Genomic DNA, 15,988 nt, shown 5'->3' with positions numbered 1-15,988 from the left:
CATCAAGGACAGTGACAAGTCTGTTTACAGGCAGAAGATGGATCAGCTGGTCAGAACCATCTGGAGCTGAACCCACAAAATACTTTGGAGAAAGTGGGCTTCATGAAAAACAACCCTACACCCCTCCCAAATGAACCCTAACAGCACTGTCTACTGTGGACGCAATCCAGTTCCTCGGATCCACTATCTCCTGGTACCTGAGTGGACCTCACACAAAGACATTATCTGGAAAAAGACCCAGTACAGGTTGCACTTCCTGCCTCATTTTAAGAAGTTCAACCTGCCTCAGGAGCTGCTGATCCAGCTCAACAACACCATCATACAGTTTGTTATGTGTACTTCCATCATTGCCTGGTTAAGATCTGCCACCAAATAGGACAAGAGAGGACTGCAACGGACAACTATGTATGCAGAAACAATCAACAGGGCTGACCAGCCCTCCATCCAGGTCTTATACCAGTATATAACCGTTTAACACAACACCCACTGTGCTGTAGATAACATATTTATTTTCATCTTTTGGAAACACATTTAATTCATCTGATCTATTCCCTTTGTTTTGAACATTAACACTGAAGAGAAGAATAATACCTACTCTATGTGAATTACCCATCTATCACATAACTACATAATTAATTCTGTAGCATCCTCTGCATTCGTCACCATTGCTCATGCAAGCTGTACATATATTTTATTTGATGTTTATGTTCAATGTAGGTCTGCAAATATTCATTTTAATATTCAATGTTTAATGTTCGTACATCAAGGAATGTTTGTACATTTACAAGGGAATGCACTGCTTTTGTGCCTGTGTAACGTGTGCAAAGAGCCAAAAAGACTGTGTCTAATACACAAAGCACAAACAAAGGGTTAAACCAAACTGTGCTGCAGAGCAAATAGTGTCACTGTGCACCTGTGTTTGCATGCATATAAATTAGCCACTATGCACCTTTTTGGAGCAAAATAGGCACCTTCCTAGGCAAACAAGCCTCATTGCTTATAACACCATCACTAACACCGACGCTACCAGCTCTACAGTGAGATTTGTGCCGTCTGCTTGTGTTAACTCCCTGCAGTATTATTAGTGTTGTTACACTCAAACTTTCCAGTGACCTAAAGCTTAAATATCTGTACATAAAGTCTGTTGATATCACTTTGGCATGGCTGTTTTTATAATAATCAGGGGTTAACTGAGGGGGCTCAACCCGGTTAAATCAGGGGGCTCAACTCCAGCACTTGCAGGCTGTGCCGTGTGGCAGGTCAGAGTGGGTTTTTGGGTCTTTTTGTAAACTTGTTTCAGAAAATGAGCTGTGTTTAAAACTGTGACATCTATGTCACATCTGTTACGAATGAACTCAGCGTTTCCCTTCAGCTCAGAATATAACTGTGGATTTAATTTAGTTCCATCAGGATGACAGCACACAGCACAGCTCTGTGCAGCAGAGAGTGGAGATGCTTACAGCATATTTCAGTCACAATAAAACGCGAAATTGGAGCAAAGTGCACAAAGGTTTTGTGCTTGACTATTGTTAGCACAGTATGGAGCAGACAGCAGAGTCAAATGATTTACAATCATTGGTACTATTTGTGATCCACTTTTAAAGAATTCCTCCCAGAAAGTGAAGTCAATCAGGGCCAAATTCCTCGTATATGCAGACATACCCAGCCAATAAAGATCATTCTGATTCTGATAACTTTTAGATTAGGTAAATGTTGTACCCCCTTGTAGAAAAAGCAGTACCTAACATGTCATCTCTCTTTTGAACATATTTCAGGATCGATTTCAACAAAAAATATCATCTTGCCCTTTTTTTTGACAGTGTATTGTATCACTCATGGATATCTTTTTCTGTGAAAAATGTAGGAAAGGTTCTTTAATCATCTTGCAGTTGATCACTTTGCCTGACACCTAACCTAACCAGTAGTTTCAGACATTAAAGATAGCAATACTTAAATAGCCAATCATGTCGCTTATGGTCCTGTTTGGTATAGTAGGTCATAACAAGTTAAAAACTCCTCACAGCAGCTCTAAACAGGATGAAACACATATGAACTCTGGTTAGATCACAGCTGTCAATTGCATCCATGTGTTTCAGCACATTTTACACACCTACTGAAATGATGTCGTCAAGAAACATACAATATGATGACACTGAACATAAGAGTCTTCATTCTTGGGATAGAAATCTGAGTATTTTATATGATAAATAGGGCCATGTAGAAACAATCTCCTGGCCTCTTCACTTCTCTTTCATCTGTATTTACTCCCTTTAATTTCCTGTGCATGTTGCACTTTTTGTTGTATTTCCTCAATTTAGTGTCATTGTTGCAAGCCTGGTGCAGCAGCAGGTGACCATATTTGATCACGACCACATAAATACAATTGGACCCATGGAATCATTACTTAAGCGTTTTGCCATTTCCAGTCAATGAAGACAAAATGAAACCTCTTGTTTATGTTCAAAAAGGAAAAAGTCAAGTATTTATTATTAAGAGCCTATAATGTACTCTGAGGAGCAGTGCTGAGGGTGCTTCAAAACAAGCAGCTCATGCCAAAAAGAGCCTGCACTACTAGAAATAAGGCGTTCATAGGAGTAAGAGTGTTGCCAGCACAAGCGTATACATGGACAGTGTTATTCTTTCTTGCATCTGAAAGTTAAAGAAAACTGTCAAAGGTTTACCTCACAAAGGATTGAAATCTTCAAAATGTGATCAGCAGGGTTCCACTAAAATGTGCAGCTGTGGGGCATTTTCTTGGTGAAGGGGACAGACTGAAAGTTTAGAGTCTCATAGGCCGCATTATGTAAACAAATTGTTAAATATCAGCGTGCGAGCATAAATGCTCCTAATGAGTCTTCAGGGAGCTGCTCCACAATGGTGCTGTGTTACTGTGGATGTAGGTCAGTGCTTTGTGTACGTGTGTGTATGTGTGCCCCTACCCCAATGCTTTACATTCTGGGCTGATTCCCTCATATGTTTATTATGTGACAGTGACCTTTTTTGTTTGTAAACCGGACTGCTCTGCTCTCCGTGTTTTGTCTGAATGCTGCAGGTCAGCGGGGATGTTGGGGATCAGACTGCTGCAGAAAACGCCTTCAGTGGGGGAGTTTTCTGCTTGAGGCTGGCAGGGAGATGAGATATTGGGTGTGCATGTGTATTGGGGTAGGGTTGAGGGAGTGTGTGTGTGTGTGTAGGGGGTGTTTCCCCATGTATTTCTCAGCATTCAGACACTTGGCTCGTGTTCAAATATGATGTAACTCTCTCCTCTGCAGTGTTCATGATTACAGAGGAACAGGGCTGCAGCTCTATGTCACATACCTGCATGCATGTTGCCACACACAGCTAGCAATGATAACAATCAGCTTCTTCATCATCATCTCAACAAATTACAATACATACAAAACTCAGCTGCACGCCTCCTCACTCACTCCCGCTCCAGAGACCACATCACCCCAGTCCTCCAGAACCTCCATTGGCTTCCCATCCCCTCTAGAATTCAGTAGAAGATCCTCCTCATCACCTACAAAGCCCTCCACAATCTAGCTCCCTCCTACCTCACCGACCTTCTGCAGCCATATAATCCCTCCCGCAACCTCCGCTCCACCAACGCCAACCTCCTCACCCCTCTCACCAAACCCAAGCACCGGACCTGGGGGGACAGGGCCTTCTCTGTCGCTGCCCCCACCCTCTGGAACTCTCTCCCCCAACACCTCAGATTCTCTCCCTCACTCACCAAATTCAAATCCGGACTCAAAACACACCTATTTACAAAGGCTTTTAAACTATGATTGATTGTTTTTTTTTTCTTGTTTTGTTTTATTTTGCTGCCTTGCTCTTCTTTGCTTTTTGCACTGTTTTCCTTTGCTTTTCTATTGTATAATTTTATCTTATTTTCCTTCAAAGCGCTTGGATAATCTTTTAAAGCGCTTTTATAAATAAAACGTATCATCATCATCATCATCATCATCATCATCATCATCATTAGATGATTTTGTTTTGTGTACTGTAAAAAGGACAGCCACTATTCCTGTCATGATAAATGATGTGTACATTTTTCCACAATGATTGTTTTATTTTATGACTCATCACAAACTGATTGTGACTACAACATTTATCTGTGGACAAATTCTACTTCAGTTTCTGACTCTACTTACCTACAAAACTGTTGACCTTCCAAGCCACCTCTGTAGTTTTTCGGCTGTGTGTTTCTGGCCCTCATTTAAACGTGCAACCAAAAACAGGGTTTACGACTATTCTACGCAAAGTTCGAAATCTAAAATTAATTTATCAATCTGAACGTAGGCGAAGGATACGCTAAAATCCCACACCAGGTCTCAGTTCGTGTATGCAAGTTTTCATGTCAGTGTGGAGCACGGTGCAGTGAAGAAAATCTGTCTGTGGCAGAGAATTAGCAGGTATTAGTACAGTGCATTTTCAGACAGATATACAGAGGCTCGCAGATAAATATTTAGATTGTTAAATTAGACATCACACCTAAAATGTATTTTACGTTTTGGTCTCTATCGAGCCCTGCAAAATGTTTTTGAAATGACATCGAGCAGCGCGAGCTGTCAGCTGATTTCTTCCTATAACAAATGTGTGTTTTCTTTATCGATTTACATCTACAATGCTGTCAGTAAATATCAACACTCCCATGTGCACAGTTAACTCTGTAGAAAACATTGTTGGTGATTTAAACAGAAAAACAAAAATATGTTTATTCACCAGAGGAAACTGAATGAAACGTTTAGCGTTTGAAATAGTTATTTTATTTTTAGAAAGATATGATTGATGACAGGATTTTCCATGAAGACTCCTGAAGTTTTACTCCTTATTATTTTGTTGAATGAATGGCCTGTGTGTGACAGCTGACAGGACTTATTGATAGTTTCCAGCGTTAAGTCCAACATATGCTGATAAATTTATCTGAGTGTTTTCAGGCATCCTGTGTCCTCACTGCAGTTGTTTATAAAGCCGTTGGATAGTAGAGACAGGCTGTTAGCTTGACTGAGCCCAAGGGATTTCAATTTAACAACCATTCACATCTAATCTCAGCTGCATCCTGTCAAGAGGAGAATGTTGTCTTTAAGAGGAGAATAATTATGTGATACAGTCTGAGACAAAAAGCATGTGAGGGAGAAGATATGCAAAATGCATCACATTTATGTTGGAGTGACTCGTTCCTACAGTAAGATTCTCACAGTACTTCAAAAGTTTGTAGAAATCTGTGTTAATGACACCACTTCATAAAGCTCCTGTCCAAACTATTTAATGATGGGTGGAAAAATCCTTTAAGCTAGCTAAAAAAGTCCAGAAGTGCTGAAAATAGACTGATTTGCACATGCAAAAACCCTGCCATGTATCCACACTAACGCACGCAGGCTTACACACTCGCTCTCTCACCCGCAGTGTCATCATCTCAGTCATGCGTTCAAATCTGATTTAGGACCTTTTAGAAAAGCAATCAGAAATGAGAGCTTTAGTGTGACACAGAAGATGAAATCAGGACTTATTTTGTGTATTTTCATAACTTTCCCACAGAAGGTCACCAGGGCAAAGTCAGGGATCTGGTACAGTACAGCTTAAGTTAGAACTAATACACTATTTGTCTTCATGTATAGAACAAACAGCAGGGGAATGCTCTACAGCAGACTGAAATAGCTAATATATTTCTATTTCATAGGCTGTAGAACCCCCCCCCCCCCTCTTCTTCAGCTCTCCCTGTGACAATTCCCCCCTCCTTTCTGGCTCTCCCTGGCCTGCTCACCTGCTGCCTGAGTGGGAGGAGCTCCAGAGCTCATAAAGGACAGCCAGCTCACCTGTGTGAGCCTTTTAGTGAGAACAATGGAGCTGGCTGCTGGCTGTATATCCTCAATCTCCACAACTGAGCAACTGTGTCCTTGAGCTGTGAGTTTTCCTTTATTTAAAGTGTGTTGTGTCTTAGTTTGCCTTATTTACAGTTGTTAAGTTTGTTGGAAGGAATAACTATCATGATTTATGAACCTTTTTTTTTATCATTTCCAACAGACGAAACCAGTTGGAACAGTAATAATAAATATTCTTTGGACTGGAAGCTCGTCTCATTGTCCTCTGTCCTTGCAGACAGCCCATTGAGTCGGTCAATCCACAACTATATTTTACATCGGCTGTATTCACACACACACAAAACTCCTGAACATTTCAGAGTGAGCCGGAAGTTTTTTTTCACCCCAATTTTACCCACATTTTTCACTGCCCAGCTTCCAAGTAAAATTTCCACAAGACAGGTTAGACAATGTGCAAACACAGCAAGAAAATTAACTGCAAGCAATTGGATGAAGGCAATGATGGTTGTACAGGTGTCTGCTTTGTGTATGTAATGAAGCAGCTTCATACTCTTTTCTGCTTGCAGTTACACATCCTATTTCTATAAATGTGAACAACTGTCATTAGAGTTCTTTTTAAGTCATTAAACCTGAGACTCCTCCCTCCCAATCTGATGTTGCACAATGGTCCAAACAAATTTCACAAGGAGCAACATTTTGATAGCAATTTGAAAAGATGCACAGATTCTGAAACAAAAACAATTACAAAAACTGCAAATAGAACAAAATGAAAACTAGTTATACAGCAAATGTATTGCAAATACATCAATAGTGCAAATTCGACACAACCAAACAACAAAACAATCAAACAAAAACAGTAACTGAAAAATGCCTCATGTTATCAAAAAGAGCATTGTTTCTGTCAGATTATCTTGATCTTCTGGCACCACAACAATATGCCGAGAAATGACCTAGGAGACAGTTGGTATAGTGTGTTTTTCTCTGTCTCTTTCTTTCTGGAACATCAACAGAAAAGAGACTGTCATGTTTAAGTGTCAGTCAAAAGGGCAGACCCTCTGTCATAGTGATTAAAAGACAGCCAAGGATAAAACCATCGAAGAGGTGCCAAAGATGCCATTTTTTGCTTTCAACAGAGCAGAATGTAATGCAGTCAAAGGTCACATTGTGTTCTGAATCTCAGTCCCTTTTCCCTCATGCTGGCTGTCTCTTCTTTCCATATCTTTATGTGCAATTCAAGGTTTTTGCATGTTCTCTCGGCCCTTTCAACCTTAAGTTGATTTACTTTGTCAAGGCCGTAGCCATCCAATACAGACACAAATTAGAACCGAACAGGCTTTCAATTAAGAAAAAAGACAGGAAAAAACGCAGCACTTATCTTTAGAAAGATAGTTAAAATGCCTTCTTGAAACAGCCACTCAAAGGAAGCTTGAAGCAGTCGCCAAGCGGTACCTTGTTACAAATGCAGATAAACACTACTACATTCTAAGAGGGCCATGACAAAGAACACCTTCAATCAGCTGCCAAGGGTAACTTGAAACTGTTGCTAAGGGGAACCCTGACATAGGCACTAAAACAATGCTACTCAGTGGGTCTGCTTGAGTGTCAGAGGGCCATGACAATGTGTACCTTTTATCAGCTGATGGAAAGTACCTCGATATGGATGCTACCATGTAAGTCTGCATGAGACTCTGAGGTCTATCGCAGAGAAAAAGCTGTGGCTGAAGGGTTCCTTGATACTGATCGTAAAGTTACATAAAATAACCTGAGGGGAACTTTAAATAATCACTTCAGGGTACCTTGATGCAATTTCTTTGAAAACGCAGTGTTATTTCATCAAATGAGAACTGGTTGGTCAATTCTGCGTTTGTGTGGGTTGGGGGCTCCAGTTCTACATGAAATTCATGGAAACTTTCCAGTAGGTGTGAATGTGTTTATGTTTCGGTTTTAGTCCTAGGGTTTTCCCCCAATGCATGCTCGGACTGTCTCAGGCCCATGATAATTTTACTGGTAGTATGTATTATGAGACAGAGAAGGGGAGAGAAGGAATTAATTGTGTCTGAATAAATATTTCCCTCACACCCTCTGAGAAACGTTTTCTTGGGATTACAGCGTCTCCACATCAGAGCTTCTCAGCCGCTAATCATCTTTACTCTGAAATATTTCACTTTCTAGTCCAGTGTGTCACTTTTAATCAACTGTCATGAATTCCCGTTTGTGCAGCATTGTTCCCTAAGTCGCATTTAAAAACTTTATACAGTATTGTGTGGGTGTACTGTGATTTGTATTATGAACACAAACGGCTTAATTAAATCACAAAATAAAAAGGCATTAGCTCCCTAAGTACTCAAGAAGCAAAGTGTATATTTGGCTACAACTGGATTGTTTTTGGAAATTAAACAGTTGGTTTTATTTCTGTGGTGATAAAGCCTTTTGTTCAGCTATATCCTCTGGCTTCCCCTCCCTTTTTTTTAAAAGAAAATCCTTGAGATTAGTCGCATTGGCAAATGGCCTGTATTGGCTCTCTGGCACAGTCTCCCCATCCTTTGTTTAATCAGGCAGTTTTCCATTCAGATAGGAATCACTGTGACAAAGTAGGAAAGATAAGCATGAGTAAGGATCATCTTAAGTCACAGCCAATATTTTAAACCCCAAAAACAAGGGTCTCTTGAACCAATCATACTTTGTAAATCACACAGACTGAAGTGTTTTAGCCCTGATGTGAGTGTTAGATGTTGCACTCACCTTGAAAGATAACACAGATATTTTTTAACCTGAGCCTCAATTTTACAAATTTTGGGTCTTAAAAACTAAAAGGTGCAGAAACACCGGAAACCACATAGATATGAATGGGAAAAAGACGATCTTTGCAGCATTAATAAACATGTTTACAGCCTCGTTAAAAAAACAGCTTGGCCCTACAAAGCTAATCTCTCTAATGGCACACACTGTACGGGGGGATGAATTTTTTTCTAACGTGACAGTTAAAAAGATATTAAGATTACGAGTTTTGCCCAAATAAGGACATGACTGACGTGACTCCCGATTGGGAACACACAGCCATTGGCTAAGAGACTCACACTACGTCACACTCTGCCTTGAGTTCCGCATTTCCAATATGGCTGCTGCCGTCGATTTGCTTCAAAACAGCTCTCAGGAACAGATGGGTGACTTCACGGATACAACGTCCATATTTTATACAGTCTATGGTTGTGAATCACCAGGTGACCAAGCTTATGATAAGATACGACATGATATGATACACTACAACGCTTTACAGTACGATATCATATGATACAGTACAATACGATACAGTGTGATACAGTACAATGAGTTTCAGTATGATATCATGATAGGATAATACGATACGATACAATAGATAAGATTCAGTACGATATATAAGATATACAATACGGTACAGTTTAGTAGGGCATGATACGGTATGGTGCGGTAAGGCACGAAACGATACAGTATGGTACAATAGGGAACGACATAATACCATAATGTTTGGTCAGGTAGGGTATGATATCACACCATACAGTGCAATATGATACGATATGCAATGCATGGCCCAGGATAACAATACCCTGCTGTCTTGTCTACTGCTATTTTGCCGCGCTCCCCTTCTTTGGCCAATGAACTGTCAACCACGTTACCTTCATGCATGTTATTAGCGCCACTGTGAGGAGTCATGAAGTAGTGACACGGTCAGTCAGATTGGTACAATGGGACTGAGAGTCAAATCTGTTTAGAGTGTCATGTCTTTTCAATTTAACCACCGATATTTAACACGGATGCATCAATAGTTGAATGACATAAGTCAGGACTTAATAATTTGATGTTGAAAAATGATCATGTCCTGAAATAATTATTATTGTTTCTACATTCAGCCCTACAGCTGAAACTATATCCTTACCTGTCACCCAAGCTCTGATAAAGAGGTTCACAAACACAAGAACATTTCATCCAAACACACAGACTCATAGTTTTGTGTCTCTGTGTTCCTTTTCCAGCGAGGTCATCCTCTCAAACATCGACGTGGGTGTCGCTGGCATCTGGGAGTGCCTGGTGACCAGTTCCCGTGGCAACACCACTCAGCAGATGGAGATAGTTGTCGTGGAGACATCAGCGCCATACTGTCCCACTGACAGAGTCACCAACAATAAGGGAGACTTTAGGTGAGTCTGTTCTGCCTCAACATGTGGGTGCAGCTGGTCTTATCACGCGTTTCACAAAATCTTCAGGCAGGTTTGTGGTCTGTTGCATCACTGAGGGTTTATTCAAGCAAACATATCCTATAAACCCCAGTCCTCTGCGGAAAGAACTGATCTGCTTTCTGTTTCACATGACATCATTTCACACTTAAAATTAAATCATATCCCCTTAAGATGTCACCCAGAGGCCGTGAACTCACCCCACAGATGCCAGTAATATGTACCAACCACCTGGTCTAATAAACAAACTGAGCAAAACAAAATCTGTTCTCAGCTGACTGGACTATCAGGGACACTCAGTGAGCCCCCACGCCCCTCCCCTACCTGTGTCATTGGGAGTGTCCCTGTGTGTCTGCGTTACTGCACCTGTTTTTTTATTTTTATTTTTGGGGGTTTACTGGAGAGCTTCTTTATAATTATTTAACACACTCTATGGATCATCATGGTTTCATAAAGCTCCTGTGGGGAATTTTCAACTTGTTATGAAACAGACTTAAATTAACAGTGATACATCCTCATGGCCTTCAAGAGCAAACAAGACCATCATCAAAAGGCTGACAATTCAGACATGTAAGTTTTAATGTATCCACTGAATGTAGGTGTCAGATGAAACTATTTACTGCATGGTAAAGCAAACCCCACATTTATTTTGAACTGTTTTTCACAGTGATACATTTGACTGATAAAAAAAAAGAAGGATGAGATTTTTGTCCCAGCTCACACATTAACAGGACAAGATCAACAAATAAATAAGAGTTATCACTTTGTTCACATGGGACGCCAACATCAACACAAACAAGTTCCTCTTGGGTGCTTTAGTTCAACCTATTATTTATAGTCGAATATACTTATAATAAATAGTCTTGCTTTGAACATAGAGTATGTGATTCACTTGAAATACACGATATATTGCTTATTTAATCTGCAGACATCAAACTGGTTTCATAGGTGTTTATGTGCTGGGACGACAGACTGTACAAAAAGTGGATGTTGCCCCTTGTTTTTAAATTAAAGCTAATATTGAAGTGCCATGCACTTTGAGTGCATGTGCTTTCACTGGGTGCATTATCCCCTTCATTTTAAGTTAAAGCCATCATGCTAGTAGAAGTAATCTATTGAAAAAATCCCAAAGTTATGTACCATATGGTGATTTTGACATCCAAATATCTTGGTTCCAGAAACTCTTTCAAAGACTGTCCCTTGTACTTTTTTATACCTAGACAATAATCTACCTGTCTTATGAGTACAGCTCATTTACTGACAAATTCATATATTTGAAAAAAGAACTGGATATTTGATAGAACTCTCCTAACTAGTACAGCTTGATGTAGTCAACTTGCAAATTAGGGAAATGCTTGTTTCCATCACCATGAAAGAAACACAACACATCCCTTAGCCCTTCATTAATTCCATTTTTTCCCCCTTTCCTTTGGTCTTTGTGACCACCTTGAAACCTTGAACACACCCCTCACGCCCTGCGCGCCCCCCCCCCGTGGGTGCCGTTGTCTTGTCGTGTAAAATCCGTTGTAGCTGCTGTATCTTACAGCTCTCCTCCAGCGCAGCAGGCACAGAGCCTTTGTTTCAGTCTGAGTGTTGGAGTAATGGGCTGGAAAATGAGCCCCCTTTTTGTTGGGGGTGAAATTAACGCCATTTATTACTAAGTAGCTGCTGCAGAAAGGTGGATGGAGAGAGCACAGACAAGGATGGGGCAGAGGGGGCAGCGTGATGGCAGGTCTCTACCCTCAGAACAGATTACCAGCGTCCTGAGTGCTGTGCTCCTTTATTTTCATTTAGATGAAGTCAAAGTGTTGACACATTGAAAATTACTTTGGGTGCTTTATTGCACTCAGGTTTTGACGTTGCCTGAAGGAAACGTCACCATTTTCCAGTGATTTTCGAGGAACTGATCAATATGTGTGAGCACAAACAATCTTTCCTGAGGCTCCAGGAGCAATGTAATAAGACCATTAATTTAAAACTAAACCTGGAGTTCTTTTCTTGTCAGGGAAATGGAGGCTAATTTAGTGGACTATGACTGTTTAGCTGACTTTTTACACTCCAATGAGCTTTATTTTATTGAAACACTGACGGGCATTAACCCAGAAAATGAAAGTTTTCCATTCCCCTTTGAAATCACCTCGCCTAATATCACAGGTTGGTCAGTAGAGCAGTTTTAGGATTTGGCTCTTGATGACGTTATTTACAAAGTCTCATTTCTTGCTACAGAGGAGTCTTCACTGAACTTTGCATGGCTGTACGAAGAATGCTTATTATTACTCTTTTAAGATGAATTTCCGCCCTCAGGAAGGAACTGGCAGGAGAAGTTTTCTCCTGAATATTAACATCCTTCTCTTTAGTTTTCCGTCTCTCGTGCCTCAGTAATTTACTTCAAAAAGTTCTGGGACTTGTGAGAAAAACTGAAAAGTAGAGGTCAAGCTGTCCGGACCTTAAGGCCAAACTAAGGAATGCCAATGTCAAATGGTTTCCCAATGCTTAATAAACATAATATCCCTTATGCTTTAAATCAAACATCTTTCATGAAAAGACTCAATGAGGCATACGCCACAAGACTCTTGTTTGTCTTGCAGTGCAATCAAAGTTCCATTTGGTTTAGTGATGACTTTTTTTTAAAAATGTATCAGTAAACTATTATGTATTACCAAGTCATCTGGCTGTGAAGATACTTGATCCTGATTAGTCAAAACCTCATAGCCACAGTAATTCATTCTAAATAGAAAGAGTGACACCAGGAACGACCAGGTCACTTTTTTTTCACATCAAACTAATCTGAGAAATTGAGTCTAGCACATTTAGATGGTTTATGATTTCACCTCTTCCTGTTGACAATGTGTGAAAAAAAAATTCTGATACAATCTGTAAACACCAAAGAGGATTTTTTAGGTATAACTCTTAGTTTATTTGGAGGGCACACAACGTAGAGTTGTGGTTCATGGCTGACCAGTCACCTACATAGGAACTAAGCTTAGAACAGGAAAAAATACACAGAAACTAGCCAGGGATGTTAAATCTCACAAATAACTTAATGAAAGAGATTTGTGTTATTTCTGGTGCCTCCTGTGGCTGAATTAGTACCTCTCAAGTCTTTACTGTAGCTGACCTGTACTTGTGTTGGCAGTGTGTCCTGATTAAAAATTAAACACACTGTCTTCCTGCTACCTTTCACTTCATCTGACACCTACCCCCCCGGCAGTGGTAACAAGCATTTAAAGGGTTATTTTCATAGCCAGCTTAAAACTCCTTACTGGAGCTTTAATCGATGGTGAAATTACACAAGTACTTTGTGTTTTGAATGTATTTGTGTATTTTTCAGTGTCAAGTATAAGCACATTAAAATTTCATGGGGAAAAAATGCAGTGCATCGAGAAACTGTTTCAGTGACTTAACATCAATTTTAGTTTACATTTTAGTTTAAGCTAGTTAGCTTCTAGAATTTAACAAATTCATTAGGATAGAAAAAATACATATGTACTGCTGCTCCACAGTGCAGACTCTTTTTGTTCATAGTTGTGGTGTACACTTGTCAGCGGATCTAAGAATTTAAGAAAAATCTAAGAATATCTGAAGTTTGTTTTTTTAATCTGATGATCTTATTGGTTGCTACTTGAATTAAAAAACAACAGTTGGGATGATGGTTTGTAGTAAATGGATTGTACTGTGTGGAACTTTTTATAGTCTTGAAACCACTAAAAGAGCTTTTACATAACATGACACATTGACCATTTCACACACGCATTCACACTATGATGACAGAGACAGGCATTTAGACAGTACCTACTAATCCCATTCATACACATTAACACACCAACGACTGTGCCTTCAGAAGCAATTCAGGGTTCAGTGTCATGCCCAAGGACACTGTGACACATGGACTGTGAGAGCTGGGATTGAACCGCCAGCTCTCTGGTTGAGAGACTACGCCCAAGGGCATGGGCAAGTAATGTTCGTGCCAGTCCACAAATGACCACGGTGTATCACTGGAAACAACGACTGCAACAAGCCCGATGGGTCTAGCTCCAAAAAACGACTCCTTACTCCTAAGACCTTCTCTGCTTTTGAGTTCCCATCATGTATCTCACCCTACAAGCTCTCTAGCTTTGTGTTTTGAGCATTTAGTATTCAAGGTATAACCTCCAAAGAGCTAATTTGAAGTTTTTCAGAATTAAGAGAGTTTAGACAGAGAGGGACACATTAACCAGCTCTCCATTAGTGCATATTGAAGTACTTTTGTTAATTAATCAAAATGTTTAGTTTCTTTGTGCAAAAGCGTGGAAAAACATTAAAGTTGATTAATAAAGTTAGTCCATAAAGTTAATTAAGTCAGAAGTTATCAGAAAGACAGCACATTGTTTCACAATCAAGTATCAGAATCTGGCAGTCTTCTGCAAAAACAATTAGCACTCGCTGTAAATCAAATATGCAAATTAATAATTTCCGAAGCAAAGGGAGTATGAAATCAACATCTGGTGCAGAGTTAAGATGACTTTACTCACTCCACTCCTGATCATCAGTGATCTCTTGTGTGGCAGGTGGCCAAAGACGTTAGCTGGCATCCTGGCCTTCCTGCCCTGTGCTCCTGCCACCTTTGGCTCCGCCCCTCACCCCTCTGGCAATGCTCCTCACCCCCCGGGTCAAAGGGAGAAGAAGGCGTGGCGGCGCTGTGATCGAGGCGGTCGATGGGCGGAGGATGACTACACTCAGTGTCCGTATGCCAGCGAGCTGACCCGCCTGCTGCATGAGCTCACACAGGTACCAGAACACCTTCACACTAGTTCTGTTGTCAGAAAATCACTTTAAAGTTTTACGCTTTATCATGATGCCGACTTTTACATATTTGCATAATCGGAAGACTTGATTGCTTCAGATTCCTGAAGCACAGAGAGTAGCATCTCTTCTGATCAATCTGTAGCCTGAAACTATGTGCATATGTGAGTATATACGTCTTTATCAATATAACACACCAAGCTGTTCCATTCAACGTTACTCCTGGGATATCTGCACCACATTAAAGTAATCAAGTTCACAAACCTACATGCATGGCAAGAAATAGCATCGCAGTGATGTATAATTTATTATGTGCTGTCAGAGCTGTTTCATGTGACGTCTCTGCTGAATACTCACAGCAGACTGTGGATTCAAAATATCTTTATTATTGTTCTTTTTATTCCAGATAACCATCAACACAACCAATGCTCAACCTCTAGGTCAGCAGTTGGTGGCCTTCACCAGCAGGGCGGCGCACTTCAGTGATGTCATGGATGTCATCTTTGTCACACACCTGGTGGAGAGGCTGACGAGGCTTGTGGAGAAACGGAGAGATGTAAGAGCCACAGTCAAGTCTCTTAATAATGTGTCGGCTGTCTTGGTTTTTTCTACCATGTAAGTGACACGTAAGTGACATGTAGTGACATTTATCACAGTTACGTTATACTGTACACCTTTCTTCCTTTTCTATTGAACTTAAAATGGGACCATCATTCAATGGACTCTCTGAAGAGGACTTGAAACTGGCATTTGAGGCCATGAGTGCATATAATTAAACACAAATTAGTCAATTCAACATTCACTTCTCAGACTCAGAGGATACGTCTGTTTTTTGTGTACAAACTCTTTCCATTTGTCTGAGTTATAACTTTTATGGAACTACTTCCAGCCCTTTCTGGTCTTTTTCAGTAGTTTTAATATTTTGCTGCTTTCTAAATGTTGCTTTGCTGCAAGAAAAGGAAAGTAAACTCCCCATGTGAGAGCTACCATCAGCTTCTCAACAGCCAGGATAAAACAAAGAGAAAAGAATGCTTCAGTGGACATCAGCATGAGACACCCATGTTAACACAGGGCTGTTCTTGATTCAATCCTTTCAGTCGATTCCAGACAGCTTAACTTTTCACCTCGTGTGCTTTTGCCTTGCTCATGTCGGCTTTGGACCAGAATGAC

General features: G+C 40.3%; 1 protein-coding gene across 1 annotated transcript in view; it reads left to right on the top strand.

The window, feature by feature from the left end:
- The window catches only part of LOC117811550 (adhesion G protein-coupled receptor A3), a 251,293-nt gene that overhangs the window by 78,655 nt on the left and 156,650 nt on the right, over positions 1-15,988 (top strand). Inside the window, exons 8-10 of the mRNA XM_034681900.1 lie at positions 9,836-10,000; positions 14,584-14,803; positions 15,225-15,374. Coding sequence (XP_034537791.1) covers positions 9,836-10,000; positions 14,584-14,803; positions 15,225-15,374 — 535 coding nt within the window. The remainder of the gene's footprint in view (positions 1-9,835; positions 10,001-14,583; positions 14,804-15,224; positions 15,375-15,988) is intronic.

This window comes from Notolabrus celidotus, chromosome 4 (genome assembly GCF_009762535.1).
Source record: "Notolabrus celidotus isolate fNotCel1 chromosome 4, fNotCel1.pri, whole genome shotgun sequence".
NCBI lineage: Eukaryota > Metazoa > Chordata > Actinopteri > Labriformes > Labridae > Notolabrus > Notolabrus celidotus.
The sequence above is the reverse complement of the archived record's forward strand: the minus strand, read 5'-3'. Positions and strand labels throughout refer to the sequence as shown.